At 33.8% G+C, this 20,486-nt stretch overlaps 2 protein-coding genes across 6 annotated transcripts; both read left to right on the top strand.

Annotated features, from left to right (window-relative positions):
• The first annotated feature begins 609 nt into the window (after positions 1-609).
• LOC109170391 lies at positions 610-3,583 on the top strand. Of its 2 annotated transcripts, none has more exons than XM_019319488.1 (6): positions 610-1,138; positions 1,788-1,878; positions 2,105-2,262; positions 2,493-2,520; positions 2,633-2,741; positions 3,300-3,583. In XM_019319488.1, exons 1-6 carry the CDS (start codon positions 884-886, stop codon positions 3,379-3,381), a joined length of 723 nt encoding a protein of 240 aa, XP_019175033.1. In that variant the 5' UTR covers positions 610-883; the 3' UTR covers positions 3,382-3,583. The 2 variants fall into 2 exon arrangements, with proteins under 2 accessions (XP_019175033.1, XP_019175032.1); XM_019319487.1 differs by having other exon boundaries at positions 612-1,138; positions 2,102-2,262.
• Positions 3,584-4,460: 877 nt separating this feature from the next.
• LOC109170390 (rho GTPase-activating protein REN1-like) lies at positions 4,461-17,871 on the top strand. Of its 4 annotated transcripts, none has more exons than XM_019319484.1 (23): positions 4,461-4,596; positions 4,837-4,916; positions 5,042-5,107; positions 5,332-5,368; positions 6,055-6,131; positions 6,700-6,770; positions 6,903-6,981; positions 7,284-7,428; positions 8,199-8,318; positions 9,790-9,867; positions 10,405-10,460; positions 10,554-10,623; positions 11,535-11,619; positions 11,979-12,222; positions 13,574-13,807; positions 14,630-14,803; positions 15,015-15,064; positions 15,533-15,593; positions 15,699-15,782; positions 16,398-16,511; positions 16,583-16,749; positions 16,981-17,149; positions 17,234-17,871. In XM_019319484.1, the coding sequence occupies exons 2-23, from the start codon at positions 4,887-4,889 to the stop codon at positions 17,441-17,443; spliced, it is 2,421 nt and encodes an 806-aa protein (XP_019175029.1). In that variant the 5' UTR covers positions 4,461-4,596; positions 4,837-4,886; the 3' UTR covers positions 17,444-17,871. The 4 variants fall into 4 exon arrangements, with proteins under 4 accessions (XP_019175029.1, XP_019175028.1, XP_019175030.1 ...); XM_019319483.1 differs by having other exon boundaries at positions 4,461-4,710; XM_019319485.1 differs by having other exon boundaries at positions 4,462-4,710; positions 14,636-14,803.
• The last annotated feature ends 2,615 nt before the right edge of the window (positions 17,872-20,486 follow it).

Here is a 20,486-nt window from a genome sequence, read left to right as displayed (position 1 = left end):
TGGGAATGTTAGATTACTGGGAATGTTAGATTCCTGTGTTTGGTTAAAATTGAGGTATGTAATATAATCATGTTTGGTTTAGGTTATCTTTTATACACACTATAATATCCTTAACATATTTTCATATATTTTAATAAATTTAAAAATTAAAATAAATAAATAAGATAACGGTATCATATATAATTACATGATTTTAAAATATTAACTAAAATCTTGAACTTGAAAAACAAAATTATTTTATATGCTAACATAACATAATAAAAATAAAATATATATATATATATATATATATATATATATATATATAATTACAAAAATAATTATATATATATATAATAATAATAATAATAATAATAATAATAATAATAATAATAAAAAACTAACATAACCAAGGTTATCTTACATTACCTAAGATTTTGAAGGGAATCACATTCCCTTCAAAATCCTATGTGGAGGGAATGTGACATTCCTTGGGAATGTTAGATTCCTTAAGATAATATGAACCAAACACCGGAATGTGAACTTTGGAATGTCACATTCCCTTGGTTATGTTATATAACCTGAACCAAACGCCCCCTTATTGTTGTCCTCCAGATTCCATAATATGCCCAAACGGAAACCCAACAACGCAGGCGGCTTACGCCACCACCAATACCAAATTGTATTTTTCCCCTAACCCCAAATTGACATTCCTCCTCTTGATTTTGGATCCGACCCGGTCTGAGAGCTTAAGTTCCAACCTCCGAACCCTAGCCATGGGGTATTCCAATTCACCAATCGTATAAGAAGCACAGAGGTCTAGTTGACTTTAAACCATTCGCCGCTTGTTTGTCCCGTCCTCGTCGCGTGCATAGGTGATTAGGTAGTTGTGGATTGCTTGGGCATGGAGGGGACGGGTGTCGGTGCGGATGAGAAGACGATCCGGGTTGTGAGAGCCAATTCGGGGACGGATCGTCTTCGGGTGAAGCGACAGACCTTGGAGACGGTGCTCCAGCAGTGCCAGAGAGCTCTTGAGCTCATTAATTCTGTAGGGGGTACTGAGGAAGACGACGACGATGTTGGAGATGCTGGGAGAGATGTTGTGGAGGAGAACGATGAGACCTCATCCACGCCGTCTCCTGATGCTGAGACGGAGGAGGTGATAGATTTTATTGTTTTTTTGTTTTTGGATTTTAGGTTTTCTGATTCATTTTTTTTGGGAACTTGAGGTGCTTGGTTAGCTGGGAACTTGATGAACTGCAGTTTTTTTTTTTTTTTTTTTTTTTTTTTTTTAGTTAGTGATGAACTTGAGGTTCATGCTGGGTTTTTCTTAGGGTTATAATAGTCCTAGATTGGCACTTGGATCATGCACTTAGACTTTTCAGTTGATACATTCAGAAAGAAAACAAGTTATACTTGCATCAGAGAATTTCTTATGCTCTTTTGATGGCCCTATCTCGATTAACCTCATAGTTTTATCATACTTGTATTAATGCATTAACATGGCCTTTTCAGTTGCATAGTACATCTATCCTAAGGTCTTGTATTATACAGCAATTGCCAATTGCTATAAAGCCTTTTGACTTCTTGTTTGCCTATCACAGTTTTTAATTTACACTTTTGATATACTGATTTATGTAGAAAAAGTCTCCTTCACATTCTGCAACTGTATCTACTTGTGCAATTTAGCTTGCTTAATTGGTTTCTGTATGAAAATGTCTTCAGATGAGAAATCATTTTTGTTTTTTGGTATTCTTAAGAATTATCTTGCTTCTTTTTTGATGAGTTCTGTTATTTATTTTGAACAGTTATGTGATCTCTTGAAATCTAGAGTTGATAGCCCAGATTTCCTTCAAAAGCTAGAAAATGCCCAAGCATCAGTTCCACAAAGCATTGCTGGTATGCTCACAAAGACTAGTCAGTAGGAGAACTTTCTCCCATCGTCTTTAGAATTACTCCAATTTTTTTTTATTTTATACATTGATTTTTGGGGGGTGTCAAGGGAAAAACTTTTTTTTTGCAACTTGTGCTGTTAATGTGTAAATCTCTGTCAATAGTCTGGGGGCAAAATATTCTTGCTGTCAACCAAATGTATAGCTTATTAAATTCTTGCATAATATAGAAGAATGCAGTTCATGGGACATGGTCAATGACAGTGATCTGTGGGAAAGTGGAGATCCTGAATTGGACAATGACGATTATGTTTTAGTTCGGCAAGAAGACATAGTGGATGGTATAGCATGTTTCATGGCTGCATATCTGTTGTCTCTTAAACAGACTAAGGTAGGCAGTGCCTTCTTTTTATTGCTGAAGAAAAAAATTAATTTAATTGACAAGTCATGAACAAAGGTGAGGTTGCATACATCTTCTTTCCTTGGAGCCTTATGCACTTGTGTCCATAGAGCATAATAGAGAATTTCTTGCTTATACTAGCAAAGAAAATACTGTCAGTAGTCTTTTTGGATATGTCTCTCTGGTCAGTTAGTCTCAGTTATGTACCTTACTTTTTGCAGGATCTGACACCAAACCAATTGCAGGATGGTTAGTTTTTACTGTTTCCTTTCTTAATTTTTTCTGGAGAATAGTTGTACAAATAAATTTATGGTGTACATGAGATGGGGAGCAGAAATCTCAAGGCTGAATTTTCTTACAGCCCTCAGCAAGACATTCTCTGTAAAAAAGAAGAAAGGAAAGCTTCGGAAGGCATGGGATGGAAGCAAAATAATTTATAATGTAGCATCTTGGGGGGCAACAGCAGTTGGGTAAGCAAATTTAATGTATTCCCTGGTATCTATTTCTTCTTTCTCGTGTCCTGAGGGGGTAAAATCTTTGTTTTTGGCTCATACTTGTCACTTGTAGAGTTCCATCATGCTCTGTGATTTGATGCTTACACACTAGCATTTGAACTGAGAAAGTTCTGCCAATGTGAATCGAATAGAATGTGGAAAATTATTGGTTAAACTTGTTTACCTGGCCTGAGTAGGACTTTACTCCCGGCATGTTTGCTATACACCTACCTTAGTGATTTAGAGACAATTTCAACAATTGATTGCAACTATGATCTAGGAACATTGGGAGGACATTTTCGTGAGCATAGCTGTGCTATGAGTCTACAAGTCCCAAAATTCTGTAACTATCCTAAATAGCATAGAGGATATGCACGTGTTAAAGTCATTGTTGATCTTTGATAACGAATTATGTTCTCGTGTTGAACCGCTCTATTATTTAAATTTATTTTATTGAATTGAGGGATATTTCTACATCTCAACTAATGAAGCTCTTTGACTGATGTAATGTTGTTGTGGATATGGCTTGACCAGGATATACCAAAACCCGGCCATTCTTAGAGCTGCCTCGGCAGCCTTCTGGACATCCTGCCACGTTATATCAAAGCTGTTCTGAGCAGCACATGTAAATAGGTGGAAGAAGTTTGATTCTCAGAATGATGTAGTGGTCAGACTGCCGTAGTAGCCTTAAACGTTCATCTACTATCTGTAACATAAGTACCATTCTTTCGTGCAAATTTGATCAATGTCTCCTGTCAATTAGTCCTGTAAATATGTGATGCCTTCAATTGAAATGCCCTTTGTGTGTAAAACTTGTTTGCCTCATTATTTATTTATTTGGGTGACAAGAAACTCGTAGCCACTACTTAAAAGTGTGAATTGGATGAATCTCTATTCTGTGTAATAGCTCACAAACCACACATGAGAGGTAAATCGCATTGAGAAACTTCTGTGTGACAACCGAAAGGATGACAAGAATCGAACTAGTGACCTTCTAATATGTAATTATGTTCTACTTGTCACCCTTTGTCTTCAATTTTAATTTTTAATAATGGTTAAGATTTTACATTCAATCTTATTCATTTAATTTGATTGCATTACCTTCGTGATTTCAAAAATAAAATCAAATTGAAATCATGAATATAATATAATTAAATTAAAAATGTATAACCCTAAATTACTATACGAGAATAAGATCAAAATTTAATTCAATCAACATAAATTTTTTATAATAAAAATTTAATAACTTTAATTTATGGGAAATATGAAGTATTTGGTTTTGTCATTAGTTAGTGGACAATCAATTTTACTTGCGTTTAGAATTGTTACTTATAAACAGAATGATTGTTAACGTGTAATTGTCACATCACAAACATGCAATTATTGTTACATTTGGAATTGAATGGTAAAAGTATAGAAAAGTACGTGACAACATGATAAATATTTTATTTATTTTTAAATAAAAAAAGTTATGAAATCTGATAAAAATGTAAAAAGTTATGTCTAAATCTCTATACGGAAAATATAAAAACAATATATTAAGAGTCGACGAAAAACAAAACAGAAGCTTTAAGACCTTTAATAGTGAATAAAATTTCCCTCCAAAATATAAGTTGGACAATTGGGAGGGAGAGATGTACGGCCCACGTGTAAGGAAATCAATGGCTGCGAATAGGCAGAGGCCTAAATAGAAAGATAAAAAACCAGAGCTCTCTCTCTCCTCTCTCTCTATCTCTCCAGGCTCAATGCCCATGCGTTCTTTGCTTGACCTTCGGGTTTCCGTTAGCCAGAGTCCTCCACGAGGGCCGTCGCTACTCTCAGAAATGAAAATGTAAAAACAATCCATTCTTTGTTTTGTTTTTAAAGAATAAAAATTCAATTCGCCATAGGAAAAAAACGTCCTCTTCATCATTGCTTTCCCTTTTTGGATAACTATATACGGATGGTTTGTATTACTTTCTGATCCGCCTTTTTTTTTTTTTTTTTGGGATTTGAATCGAAGAGGAGCTCCGATTCGTTATGCGGATGACGAGGCTTTAGAATAATTGAATCTGATCATTTGAAAATGTAGGATAATCCTTCCTGATTGAGATTGTGGATGACGTTATTCAGAATCGCAACATGACCAACCGCAACGGTGATGTTCCTCAGGTATGATTTATGCCTCTCCGTTTTATGTGTGTTTTTGAAATGTTTTGGCTTTTGAATCCAGTGTCATTATTATTATATTGAATTTTTGAAAATTTTCCTTTTTCTGTTATCATTTTGGGTTGCAGGGGGAAGGCGGTAATTTGCCGCCTGTTAGCTCCAATGATCAAGACCCGAATCGCGCTGGCAATAAGGTAATCATGATCTGCGAAACTGTCTTTTATTTTATTTTTAAAATTTTTAAATTTATCCGCAAATGCTTTTCTGTTTTTACAGGAATATACGTTTTACATTATACTTGCAATGCTATATATAGATTATAGAGTTGGTGTGTGTGTGTTTTTTTTTTTTTTTTTTTTTTTTTTTTTTTTTTTTTTCATTTCAAAGGTCCAATCCAATTTTATGTTTTTTTTTGCAGGTTTACAAAACCGGCCCCCTGTTTATATCGTCTAAAGGTTTGCCTATCCTCTTCTTTTGCTTTGGTTAGAAATCTTATTGTACTTAGGATATAAAGGATCTTTTTTAGTGTTATTCTACATTTACATGATGTTTATTGAATTTCTGTCACTACTTATGAGTTAGTTAATTGATTGAGGCATATTTTCCTTTTTACCTATACTTGTTTCTAAACTATTGCATTGCATATGTTCTTTGTGAACTGTGAACTTCACTGGTAAAACATTTAACAAGATTCCTTCCTATACTCCATAATAAGATTTAATCTTGAGTTCCTAGTAAGAGTGTAATAGTGTCTCAAGTTTGTTAGTGGTCAATGAGTAATCTAGGTAGTATTTGCCTCAATTTGGTCTCTTTTAATATATAATTATATTTCTTGGGTAGTTTTGAACAACCTAATTGCTTTGGTAGCATTATCCATTCTCTTACATTTCATCATTTGCATTTATAGATCATTTGGCACATCATAGTCATCTTATTTAGCAAAAATCATATTTAGTATAATCCCTGTTTCCTGCATTATACATTGTACACAACACTCCTTGTCGCAAAATATTTGTTTTATAATTAAATAAGAGTAATGTCCAAATAGAAATTCAGTACATAACAGAATGGAAAATGCAACACCTGAAATTTGGTAGCCAATAGCATGTTCCTTGAATTTCCTAATTAATTTTGCATGTAGGTATTGGATGGACTTCATGGAAGAAAAGGTGGTTCGTTTTAACACGTACCTCATTGGTCTTCTTTAGAAGTGATCCTGTATGTCTCTCTTTCTTATTCCACAGTTTTATATTAAGACTTAGTTGGTATTATTGCTCTCAGACCAATATCATTTTATGACTGATTTAGTATAATGTACAAATGCTGCTCCAGTTGACATGCAACATCCATATAGATATTGTTCTTCCTTTACTAAATTACCTGAACTATTAACTTGAAACATGTTTTGGGTTCTTTGCACTTGGTGTGGGGGACAATGGTTTAGTTTCACTCGCTGATGGTTAGGATATTATTGTAGGATTTTGTGGAAGGTAGATGGCTTTTTGGTACTTAAGTTGCACATTCATTATTAGTATTATTTTAAATTTGAATTAATTATCATTGTCCTAATTCAAGTCTCAACTTCTGCTTCAGGCAGGTTGATTTAACTTTTACCGAATCAGTGTTGTTGTCTTCTTCATTACTTATGCCTTTATGGAATTAATGCACTATGCCTTTTATTCTTCATGTTAACAGAAAATCTCATGCTAGTTTATGAGAATATGTGTGTGTGTATGCATGTGTCTCACTAGATTTCTGTTTTAATCCTATTGGTTGGATATTTTAGACTGCTGCTCCTCAAAAAGGAGGTGAAGCAAATTTAACACTTGGGGGTATTGATCTCAACAGTTCAGGCAGGTTGGCTTGTCTTTATCATTATGCTTCACAAAGTTTAATAGCTTCTTTCTTTTGTTGTAAATCAAATGTATTTCCTAGAAGTCTGTACCCTTTATTGTGCAAGTGTTTAATCACTTGTCAATGAATTTACAGTGTGGTTGTCAAAGAAGATAAGAAGCTCCTGACTATGCTTTTTCCTGATGGTCGTGATGGGCGAACTTTCACACTTAAGGTGTTTGGTCTTTTTGATGCCTTTTGTCTAGATTTTCCTTTTCTTTTCAAATGTTTTTTTTTTCCTTTTTATTTATCTTGTATCTTTTCATATCTTTGTTTCTGCTTAACTATTATTTTCTTACTTCTCTTCTGATTTTGATATTCTGGTAGGAACTAGGGGGATATGATATATTTGAATATCTGGACTTTGACTTTCAATTTAAACTTTCATCCTCTACTTGTGTCGTCTGCAGTCATCTGCTTGTGTATAATATGCTCTCTTTAGTTGTTATGTTGTGTTGAGCACTCCTGATATTTTAGGCTGAAACATTAGAAGATTTGCTTGAGTGGAAGACTGCACTGGAAGAAGCCTTGGTAAATGCACCAAGTGCTGCTCTCATGGTGGGACAAAATGGAGTTTTCAGGAATGATCAGGCAAATGGGGTTGATGCTTCTTCAGAACAATGTAAGTGTTTTACTAATATTGCTATGGGTCAAATGAGCTGTTTGATATAATAAGTTTCTGTTAATATTAGCTCCATGAACTTTTGAATTGTTGTAGTACAGAAAATGAAATAAAAAAGTAAAAGAGAAAGGCTTGCTTTGTCAGTCTGAAAGTCTCTGATGTGAGCAAAATACACTGTCTTTTCAGCTTTCTGATTTAATTTGCATGGCATATTGTGAAGCCCATGTACTGACATGCATGAGGTTGTGTCTGCAGTGGGTTCAAATTCATATGCTAGAATACTATTTTTATTTTTTTTTCTCATTAAAAAAAACCATAGGCTTCCAATTTAGCAAGTACAAAGTATTTTTTGTAGAAGTTTATGCATTATTTTCTTTAGAAATTGTTAGATTCATTATGTAAAATGATAACTGGAGAACTTCTGGTAACAGTTGGCTACATTTGGTTTTCTACAACCTGATGCCGTTTCAGCAAATAGAAATTCATCAGGGGAGCTTTACTAGAAAATGGCATCTTTTTGAGTTATGATCACTGCTTGACTACTATATATTTCTCCAAAGAGGGGAGATTCCCTTTGACTGAATTGAGATACATATTTGGTATTAAACTAGCTATGATAAGTCAGCAGAGTTATTTCCTAGACTTAATTGTACAAGATTCCTCTCATCTGAAAATTCAAAATTTTATTTGACCAAAAATGCATTTGCTTCAGTATTTAAGTATCTTTCTCTTGGAGCTAACTTCAAACTGCATTCATTTTCGTTCTGTAGCTAAGGACAGGCCACCCATGAAATCCTTGGTCATTGGTCAACCAGTTTTACTTGCTTTGGAAGAAGTAGATGGAACTCCATCTTTTTTGGAGAAAGCCCTTAAGTTTCTAGAAGAGAACGGTAAAGTTTCCTACCACTTTGATGTCTTGAATTTGCTAAATATGTACTTATGTACTCTCTTTTTTTGAAGAGACCTGAACTTGCTGTAGTTTCTAAGTAGGGTTTGGGTTTCCTTTGTACTGGTACTAGCATATAACTGTTGCTGCTGGCCATGTGCTTAAATGAACTTCTATTTTTAATCAAGTTAGAGTATTACCAAAAGGATTCTTGGATTAAAAATGATTAAATTAGATGTGTTATGCATAAAATGTAACAGTAAATACTAAATAGTACCCAAAGCAATTCCCATCTAGCCTCATTTATGCAAATCCTCTGTCATCCTCTAGAACCTGCAGGTTTTAAAATTAAAAAATAAAATTATTCTGAGACATAAATCTGGATCTCATCCTGATTCTTGATTCCTGATTTGACAAAGAAAGGTTGCTTTGAGGAATTATTAGGTACTACATGGTTTTGGTAATAAAGTATGATTCCTGATTTGACAAAGAAAGGTTGCTTTGAGGAATTATTAGGTACTACATGGTTTTGGTAATAAAGTATGCATTCTTACATTTGTTCATATTTGGGGTAAAGAATTTGTACTCCCTATGCATATATTATTGGGTTAATTTCCTTGAGGACCTTTTGTCCAGCATGGGTGCTGCAATTATTTTTGGAACTTTCCCAGTGCATTTAATATAGGAAAAATTGTAAAAAATGCCCCTCTATAATATGCCAATTATCAATGTCACTCCTGAATTATGAGTGGTGTAAATGTTGCCCCTCAATTATCAAAACGGTGCACATATAGCCCCTCTCGTAACGAACATGTGGTTCCTCGTTAGTGTACGACACTCTTAAGTCGGAGTAAATATGTAATTTAGTTGTTTTTTCCCTCCCTCTATTCGAAGTACCAACGATGGACAACTGTGGGGAACCACAAGTCCGTTACGGGAGGGGCTATATGTGCACCATTTTGATAATTGAGGGGTAACATTTACACTACTCATAATTCATGGGTGACATTGATAATTGGCATATAATAGAGGAGCATTTTTTAAAATTTTTCCTTTAATATATTATTGGGTTAATTTCTTTGAGGACCTTTTGTCCAGCATGGGTTCTGCAATTATTTTTGGAACTTTCCCAGTGCATTTAATACATTACTTGGCTTACCAAAACTGAAAAAGAGAATTACATAGCACACATAAAGTCAACGCACTCACCTTAATTTCTCTTAAAAGAGAAACCTGCAAAGGAAATCATTTTAAAGAATTTTCATTCATCAAGTTCTTCGACTTATTATTAGTGTTCAAGCATAACTTGCCTTTTCTTCCTCATACGCTTTAGTCATAAAATTTTTATGCTTATGTATGATTAAATTTGACCACTTAATAAGCCCTTTTCTGTGTAGAAAACAGTGGTTGAGCCTTCAATTGAAATACATATTTGCCAATTGTTAGGTGCTGATTGATTGGATTCCTTTTTTCAGGGCTTAAAGTTGAAGGCATCTTGAGACAAGCTGCTTATGTTGATGATGTTGAGCGTCGAATCCGAGAATATGAACAGGGTCTGTTGCTTTTCCACTTAGCTTTTGATGATCCCTTTGAGTTTTTTCTTTAATTGAGAAATGAGCTGGATTAAAGATATTTTAGTAGAGAACTAGCAGGGAAGTGCTATGTTTTGCATTCAAAAAGCATCTGAAGCTCTCATAACAAGTGAATCATTCTTGGAAATGACTCTTTCAATTGGCTACAAACTTCTTTCAAAGATCCATTTGTTAAGGACCGACTTTTCCAAGATACATGTTCACAGCATGAAAAAAAAAAAAAAAAAAAAAAAGTAACCCTCCCCTCCTTTTTTTTTTCCCCTCCATTTTGTTTAAACTTAAAATAATTTTTAATGTGTTGGGAGGACTTATTTAAAATTTGCAGACATGAGGTAGAGAGAGTGAGAGATTGCAGTTCCTATTTAGTATGTTATGCTTTTCTTGATAAGCGAATAGCTCTGTCCTAAAATTGAAGCCTAGATATCACTACATATACTTGATATTATGAATGCCCAGGTAGAAATTAAATTATTTGGTACTGTTCAACTTTTATTCCAGGGAAAGTTGAGTTTTCTGCAGATGAGGATGCACATGTTATAGCTGATTGTATAAAGGTATATCCTTTTATGAGAAGCATAAACAATGGTTATGTTAAATAATTGTAGAAACTTTTCTTATGTTGTTTTATACACTGAATTGCTCTATAGTATATACTCCGGGAGCTACCATCTTCTCCAGTTCCTGCATCTTGCTGCAGCGCTCTTTTAGATGCATGCCGTAAGTTTCTTGCAACAATTTTCCATTTGGACATTTTCTATTCCTGGTCCGTAATTTTTACAGAAGAGCATAGAGATCCTTGTGATGGTGAATGGTATAAAAAAAGACTTGATAGAACAGCATGATTTGCTGTACACAATTGGGCTCAAGCACATAGAGTTTCTATTTCTTTTGCTTAATTAAACAAAACTCAATCACACTATTTTCTTTGTAAACATCAAATTAGTGCATTCAAAAGGGGATTTAACGATATTTGTCCAGGGGAGTCCTCCAGTGAAGGAATCAAGTGAAGCTATTTCTTTTGCTTTCTTTTTACATACACACATGAAGGAAGAGATTAATCATGACACAGGACCAGGAGAAAGTGAACTAACTGAGGGAAGAAAGCAAACCACTTCTTACCAAAGATTTAGGACTTAGGAGAGTGCCATAGATTGAAATTCTTGGAGTAAATAAGTTTATTCTTGTCATCCACATGGGTGGAATATCACGAAATTCAAAGGAAGGGTGAAGTCAAATTGGCAATTCTATTTTGGCAGTTCTTTATAATTTTCCGCTTATTTTCTTTAATAGTTCTTTATAATTTTCAAAACCGGCCTTCTGTGTGTTTAATATAATTTTAAATGTAGTTTCTAAATATATAAATTTTATTCAATAAATTAAATATTACAAAAAAATAAATTGTAAATAAGTTGAGTAAAGTTTAGTTAACCATGTAAGGCAACCATTTTGGGCAGAGATATCATAGGTAGTTTCTCTACCTAATGGCTGGAGATCTTGAATATATTAGGTTTTGTGGTTGTTATACATGTTCTCTAAAGTGGTAAAATTGAAGGGTTTGTCACATCTAACTACTCTATTAGAGCTTTGGTTAATTTTTATTTACTGGATTGTTTTATATTTACTGTTAGGTATTGACCGTGGCATGAGAGTCAATGCTATTCGTTCAGCTATATTGGAAACATTTCCTGAGCCCAATCGACGCTTATTACAGAGGTGTCAATAATAACTACACTCTTGATTCGTTTAACTTTTGTTGTATGATGTCAGGATTGTCTTTGAAGTTGCATTTTTAAAATCCTTTTTATGCTTCTTAATTTCATTTTAATCCCTTTATGTGTGTGCACATGCATGCCTGCTGATGATTAAGTGCATTCTTGGAAAATTTCTTAGTTCTATGTTGAATTGATTTATTATAATTCCCCTAAGCGCATAATGTTCTTGCTAGAATAACTAGATACATTTTGTTGGATGTAGACCCTTGTAACTTTTATTTCATTATTCTGCATATGTTTTTTAAATGCTGAAGAACTTCAGGTAAATTTTGACGAATTCATTTTGCTTTTATGAACCAGAATTCTTGTAATGATGAGACATGTGGTTGCTTACAAGAATGAGAACCGAATGAGCACTTCAGCTGTTGCTGCTTGCATGGCACCTTTGCTACTTCGCCCTCTATTATCTGGAGAGTGTGAACTTGAACATACCTTTGATTTAGGTGGTGATGGTTCTGCTCAACTTCTGCAGGCAGCTGCTGCAGCAAATCATGCTCAAGCTATTGTTATCACTTTACTAGAGGAGTATGATAATATTTTTGGGGTATGATTATTTTTTAGTTATTTTTATATCTTGTGATTGCTATTAACTAACACATCAATTGAGAAGTTGAGATTTAAATCATCAGTAAATTTGTAGTCATTTTGGGAGGGCATCCAAAATTTCTTTGGTATGCATGCAGAAATGAATTTGCTTGTGTGACACATACATCATTTCATTTGGTATGTGTCGGTTTTAATTTAGCTAGCCCAACATAAACAGCAAGTTTCCTTGCAATCATAGCAAGAAAAACAATAGATGGGTTAAAGCTTTTGTAGCAACTAAGGCCTGTGACTACACATTTGCTAGAATGCTAGTAACTGGCTGAGATTGTGTGAAGATAAACAGATAAGGTGAGGGCCTTTAAATAACTCCTATGTTGACCTGAGAGCAATGCTCAAGAACCCACTTCCACATCTACTGCCATGTTGTAATTGATTCATTGCTACCTTTCAATGTCTCTAGCAAAATCTCAGCAGCATCTGATCCCTCTTGTCATACTGGGTATTTGCCCCTGGATCTAGACCCTGTGACCTGGGCCTCTGAGCACCCTTCTGATGCCCCCCTAGGATTGTTGGACCCAGACCAAATTATGGCCAATTCTGGGCTGGGCTGAGTATATTAGCCCTGATAGTATGCATCTTGCAAATTCATGAGTAATGGTTATGACCTTACAATAAACTCACACTCCTAGCGAAAAATGAAATTGTTCTGTTTCTCTTATAAACTTCTTTACATTCTCATATATTAAGAGTTAATGCAATAGGATTTCTCTGGTTGTTTGTTTAAGGTGTTACTAGTTGATCCATATAGTTTTTTTGGTCTAACTCATTCAGGTTTGTCGGGTTTTCTTCTGTCCTAGTGTACTCCCAAAAAATTGTTATTATCCTCTCCCATGGGGGAGATGGGATTGCTATTTCCTGGAACTATCTATTTTGAACCAAAAAACACATTTTAGTTTTCTTGAGAACAACATTGCTAATGACCCACCCACCACTGAGGTGGCTTGGGGAACCCATGTTCCTTGAAACAAGCAGCACTGTGAGCATGCCTGAGATTGGAAGGATGATTCCATCCAGGCTTTGTTTTACTGGTTCTAGCAGGCTTCTTGTCAACCCACCAAAAGTAGTTTGCTGCTCTCTCTTTTTTTTTTTTTTTTTTTTTTTTTTTTGAAACATTTGCTGCTTTAGTTTATCACTGTTTTACTAAACAATAAAAGATATGTATTCTGGTCAGCCTTCTTTTTTCAGTTACAAAGAATATTTCCATCTTCTGTTCTTTTGTGCCTAGTAATCTTTCTTTCCCACCCCCCCTAAATTTATACTTGGTTAATAACCAATTTAACTGGTAGCAGGAAGGCTCTGTGCAACCTGAACTTTACTCTGACTCGGATGGTAGCGGAAGCGGGAGTGAAGAACTTACTGATGATGATGGAAGTTATGAAGGTAGTGATTATGATGAAGAAGGAGAAGAAGAATATGAAGATGATGGTGATGATGCTGATGAGGGCTCTGATGCAGACATCATAGAAGATTCTGAGCATGCATCTAACGCTACCAGTGAGACTGGAAATGACTGTGCTAGTAAGGTTTGTTGAAATTTCCCTCAGCATCTACCAGACATAGATGAATATGAAATCATCCATGACACCCCTTTCACTGATTATATATTCTGGTTCCCTCATTGCATTACCATCTTTGCAAAACCCCAGTATGCATCTTTATGCTTGAGAGTCCTGTAGCTTGGACTTGTTTTTATTTTTTTTAATACTTCAGATGGATCTGATGCCATGCATGGCAAAATATCCGACAATCTAAATTTGAGAACATTCAAAAATGAACTAATATAACAGCTTAACTAATTTCAAGAAAGGCATGAGTGGTGCCTATCGAGAACAAATCGAGCAAAAATAGATTAAGATGGTTTCAATATGCTTCATGTAAGGCAGGTATTCTGAAACTTTCTTGGCTTGAAGTAATTACAAAGATTTCCTACATCAAGAGCTTGCAATGAATTTAGCACTTAGTAGAGTTGAATAATAGTGAAATTCCTGCACCAACTAAATTAGAATTAGGGCCTAATTGAGTTGAGTTGTGTGCAGTCACCAAGTCATCCTGGATGGTATAACCTGGTATCTCTCTTGAAGAATAGCAGTAATTTAAGCCCTTTACCACCATATAAATATTTCATTTTTGGTAGAAGTGTTTGTTCACAGTTAAAATGTTTCAAAGACTTGTGCTGAACTTTTTCCAATGCTTTCTGTTGAGTGTCCAATATTCAGTTTCTTTTGTTTATTCCATTTTCCTTTATATGTCAACCATAGCCTTTATATCTCAACCACAGCCTTTTATTCATCCCCCAGCCATCTCCCTCTCTCTAAAACTAGTAAACTTATTCTGCTATACTGAAGATGCAGGTCTCCAGTCCTAGGTCACCTGAATTAGGCAATGCTCTTGAAACAAAGGGAAGGATAGGCAGTACTGAATCCAATGCTGAAAGTTCTGACATGTCCCCTTCTCAAAATTCTAGAAATTATGCAACAGTGCCTGCTGTTCAGCGACAAGCCCTCTTGGGACGTGTTCCTGTTAGTATTACAGTATCTTTTAGATAACATATACCTTTTCAATGCAGACTTGTTCTCATTTCTATGTCACTTCAAGTTCTCATTTACTATTTTACTTGGGTCATCAATTTTTTTCCTTATTGTTAAACTATTTTCTAGATAAGTCTCTACATTTGAAATGCTTTTAATAGAATTGTTACTCATGTTCTTTTCTTTTGTTTCTTGAACACAGGGCAAGAAGAAGAAATCCATGGAGGCTGTTGCTATCGCCCATGACGATGAGTAAGTGATTCCCTTGCAATCTGTTAAATTATAAGGCAAAACATTTTTTTTACTTTACTCATTTACAGCTCACAGCTCTTGTTCTTATTATTTTGGGATTACCCAGCTTGATACCTGAGCCTTTTGCATTGGGGCAGACCAAATGTTATTTGCTTTACAACCTTTTCTCTATCTATAAAAATTTGGTGTTGATTACTTTTGTCTTCACCTAGATCTTTTTGGACTAGATTACCTACTAGGATAACATACTGTAGGTTAAATTGGTAATAGGATTTGGTAAATTTCAGATTGTGTTACGATTCCATCTTGATATTGCATGCAATATTTAGAATGAGATGTGCTTCTTCATGCATCATATCTCTTTTTTTTTTTTTTTTTTAAAAATCTGCAAACTGACTTCTTTTTGTATCATCTGCACCAAAATATTTGACAAATTATTCTGGTATCCTGTTGTTTCATTCTTCTTAGTGCTGACCTCGAGAGGCTTGAGGCCACCAAAACTGACTTACAAAACAGAATCGCTGAGGAGGTATCATAATCATTTTTCATATGGAGTATCCACACTCTTTATCTTGATTATATGTTTCTTTTCTTGTTCATTTTTGTTATCATAATTTTTATCTTGTCTTGATAGGGTAAGGTGAATCAAGTTCTACAAGAAGGTATGGAGAAACGAAGGATTACTTTGCATGAGCGTCGTTTTGCTCTTGAGAAGGAAGTATGTTCTTGATCTGGTACTCTTGCTTTTTTAGTTTCTAGATGAGTGCCTTTTTAGTTAATACTTTTTTCTATACATATATAAAATAGAACTCACTTTGAGGTTGCAGTAAACCCTTGGACATGCTAAAGTGATATATATTGATGCTTACAACTAATTTTTATAGACTGGTGCAATGCCATGATGAAATGAATACGTACATTAGCTTTAAAACACCTTAAAGCATATTTGACTGCAGGAATTTCCCTGACTAACATTGCACCTTCAATCAGGAATTGTTTGAGGGAACAAAAAATAGCATTGTCTTTGATTTGCACATCTCTTTGGTATCAGTCGGGTCCCTTTTGAAAGCCTCTAACAACAGTTACTGTTTGCACAATGTGGTCAAATATCTTATCATCTATCTTTCCACTTACATCTGTATTGTGCCATATCCCATTCATTTTTGTGTAAGAAGTTCTAGACATGCGGACTATTTAGCTTTAGGATTCATTTTTCTGATTTTAGATGCTGTCTTCCCTTTTGTAATTCTGATACCCTGATCAAACTGTCACAAAGTTTTGATTGCCTTCTTGTCTAGTAGATTTGAAATCTTTAAATTTTTTACATGGACAGGTGGCTAGGCTTCAGGAACTGTTGGAGAAGGAACAGGAGTTGAGGATGATATTTGCAGCTCAACTTACCAATCCTCAAGGATCACAGTCCATCCCTTCCACTATAAACAGAACTGTGAGTTTAACTCCATCTCTGGCAATTATATCTTATTATGCTGGTAATAATAATCTTCTTTGTTGCAATAGGTGAAAGCAAAGCTTGAGGAGATTGCTCAAATTGAGGTAGATGTTATGAATTTGAAACAGAAGGCTTCTGATATTGAAGCGGAACTCAACAAACAGCGGGAACAAAATATGAAATATCATACCGAGGCAGGCATTCCACATCAAAAACCAAATTATCAAGGAAAACTGTAAGTGTTTTTTTTTTTTTTTTTTTTTCCCCTTCATTTCCTTTGGGACAAGTCTCTATCTGATTACGCTTTACATGCTTTGCCACTCTATTGTCTTGTTCGTTAAGGCCCTCTTCAGCCTTCCTGCCTCCCAAGTCCCAAATAGAAAATCCCGTCTTTAAAAAAATGAAAGAAATATGGATGAAATGGCATTCTATTTTCATCTGCTTATATTTGGTTATCTGGCTACAGAAAGGACAAAGCAGAGGGTGACAAGGACAAGAAAAATGATTTTCAGCTGGCAGTGAATAAACCGCTGATAAATTTTAACGCTCCCGCAGCATCATTTGCTGCCTCTGTGGAATCTCTGTTGGCTAATAGGCCTCCAACTATCACCAAGAAATCTGGTTCAAAAACTGAGGTATTTTTGTTAATAAAATGCTAGTTTCACCACTTTAAGCTCTCAGCTTGTGTGAAGTTAACGGTTTACATGTTTGATTGTCAGGGGGCCACTACTTCTTCAGCACTGACAAAGCTAACAAATCGGCTCAACTTCTTGAAGGAGCAATCACAGCAACCTCCAGATAAACCAAAACCCTCAGATGGGCAAAACAATCCGGACCGAGAAAAATCAGAAAGCAGTGGCAGCAGCAGCAGCAGCAGCGCCCCTGATAAAAGCCGAAATAAGGTCTCCCCTAGGACAGCCTCCAGATGATCTGACGGATTAGGCACATATATGTATGTATTATCTGATGGATTGTTGGAGGACAATAACACCAGAAGGATGGATGATAAACAAGCTAGCTAGCTTTCCAAATGTGTCCTTGCCCTGCTGCAGCTGATCAGCTGGTTGGGACTTGGGAGCAAAGGTAGTGCTGCTATTTTATTTTATAGGTTTCTATTGCCAAAATAGAGAATCTATCTATTTTTTTTTTATAAAAGTAATGTATAGTGGCTCATTAGAACTCACTCATCCGCAACCTTTGTTTCCCCTAGAAGCTTAAAACCACTGACATAAATCTTTACAAAGAATTTTACTTATTTATTTATTTATTAATTTATTTATTTTGTTTAATTGTAAAGAACATGAATTTCTCCCTCTCGGGATAGTTTGAGAGCAAAATTCAATAAGGTTTTTGCTTCCTTCGTTCTCTTGTAAAAATACATTACTGTCTCTAATAGTCTGTAGTTACTACATTCTCAATTTGATTGGATGGGGTATGCACATAATGAAATAGGTTCAAAGATGAGCTCATAAATTACACTACTAAAATAAGAAATACCATTTACCCTATTCTATAATATGGTATTACAGTCTTGCATTTTTATTATTATTATTATTATTATTATTATTATTATTATTATTATTATTAAATACTAAAAGAAAGAGAGAAATATGGGTAAATTGATCTGCAGTCCCGCACTTTAATTTTTTCTCTTTATTTTACAAATTTAAAATGATGTTACATAAACTAGTATTTGCGCCCGTGCGATGCACAAAATGGATTTGTTGTAATATATTAAGAATATTTGGATTGCTATATAATTATTTAAATTAGAATATCAAATATTATATAGTGCAATTGAAAATATGGTTCGGATCGTTTATATGTTTTGATGTTATCATTGCTTGAATTTGAGCAAATAATTGCTCAAATTAATAACTGATGTGTAGATCTACGCATGCGGTGCTGCGGTACTGTAACTTTGAAGATTTTATTTATCATTGTTTAGTATTTTTATAAATTAGGCAAACATGATCATTCTTTAGCAACTCAGTTATATGAATGAATTGCTTTCCTAATTCATTTGTATGATTTTTTTTTTTTTTTTTTTTGTCTAGATATATAGCAGTTTTGTCATTTAAAAAAACCTAATATCATTGATTGTATTTACACATTATTGAACCTCATTGTATACGACATTGGTAGTAGCAACACAATCTTGTCAATCCTCGTCTATAGTTAACATCTTCGGTCCATTAGGATGGGTGACTCAGATGAAAATATATAATCGTAGAATATTAGTCAATTAGTGATCCTTTTATATTTTCAGTCAATTAGTAATATCATATTCATTTTCAGCCAATTATTTTTATTTTTTTTTATTTTCTGTCAATTAGTCAATTAGAATATCAGATATAGTGATATTTTTACCTAATTTTCGTTCTATTTTTAATTGATGATGTAGAATATTATTATTGAAATATTTCTGTTCCATTTTTAATTTACCTTTACTATTGTTTAAAATATGCATTTACTATTGATGATGTATATTATTATTGAAATATTTCCGTCCAATTTTTAATTAAAATGCAATGATCTGACCATTTTTTTTCACTTTAGTCAATTATGAATCATTTTTTATTTGTAGTCAATCCTTTTATATTTTCGGTCAATTAGTAATATCATATTCATTTTCAGCCAATTATTTTTTCTTTTTCAGTCAATGAGTCAATTAGAAATTAGATGTAGTGATATTTTTACATAATTTTCATTCCATTTTTAATTGATGTTGTAGATATTATTATTAAAATATTTCCGTTCTATGAAGGCCTAAGTTTTGGGGGGAAATTTTCATTAGATTTTAAATAAATGTTACCATAATTATATGCAATAATTTGTCATATATAAATTTCTTACTTTAGTAATATTAATCATATGATAATCTATTCTATTAATAAAAAATAAAATCCTCCCTGCATAGCACAAAGAGAACAATAAAAAACACCATCAGATACTCAATACTTAAAACACAACCCACAATATATGTTAAAAAAATTGAATCGAACAAATAATCCATACTCTAAAAACAAAAAATATAAGAACATTTTTTTTTTATATAAGAATTAAATTACAGGAAATCAAGTTTAGGTCAATAAAAGCAAAAAAAAAAAAAAAAAAAAAAAAAATACTAAATGGTACTTTCAAGCATGCACATACATGGATATTTTATCTACTGACCTTCAATTCTTTCTCAGAATCAAATGAAGAGGAACCCGCTTTTCACCACATTCTTCTGAATCTTGCCTTCAACATTTTTTTTTTTTTTTATCTCTATAACTTGTTTTAAAGTTGAATCTTTTTTTCTGCTTTTTTTGCGTTGGCCTTCTCGACCGCAGCTTTCGCTTCCCTATTAACTACAAAGTCACCAAAAAACAGGGAACTCGGGTGGTATCCCCTACTGACTCTGTAACTATTGCATCGCACAAATAACAAAAACCGTGCCTGGAAATAAAATATATAAACAATATTTCAAACTTAATGTTTTAAACAAAGCAAAAATACAAAAAAAAAAAATACATATAATACAAAATTTTAAAAACAAAACAATAATTAAAAACTACGGAAGATAAATTATAAACAAAAATAATACGAAAGAAATACTTTTCTAAAAAAAATAAACTTGTTTGCATCGGCTTAGTCGAAGCAACTACAACTGGTATGAAGTTGCATCAACCCGGACAAATCCATAATAAAGAATGTAAATGAAAAAATAATAACTTTTTCATAGAGATAATAATAGCTAGAAGAGAAAGTGTACCTTTAATGCTTTTAAATATGCATATTAGTTTGAGTGGCTATTGAACCACAATGATTAATAAATTGATAAATGAGTGATGAGAGAGTCATCTGCAATGGGAAAGAGGGACCAAAGATAAAATGAAGACTCATAATTTTTTTAGTCATCAACTCATTGTATTTATAGGTGAAAAATATGAGAATTATAAATTTGTAAAATTTTTCAAAAGGAAAGTG

Source organism: Ipomoea nil, unplaced genomic scaffold (assembly GCF_001879475.1).
Source record: "Ipomoea nil cultivar Tokyo-kokei standard unplaced genomic scaffold, Asagao_1.1 scaffold3321, whole genome shotgun sequence".
NCBI lineage: Eukaryota > Viridiplantae > Streptophyta > Magnoliopsida > Solanales > Convolvulaceae > Ipomoea > Ipomoea nil.
The sequence above is the reverse complement of the archived record's forward strand: the minus strand, read 5'-3'. Positions and strand labels throughout refer to the sequence as shown.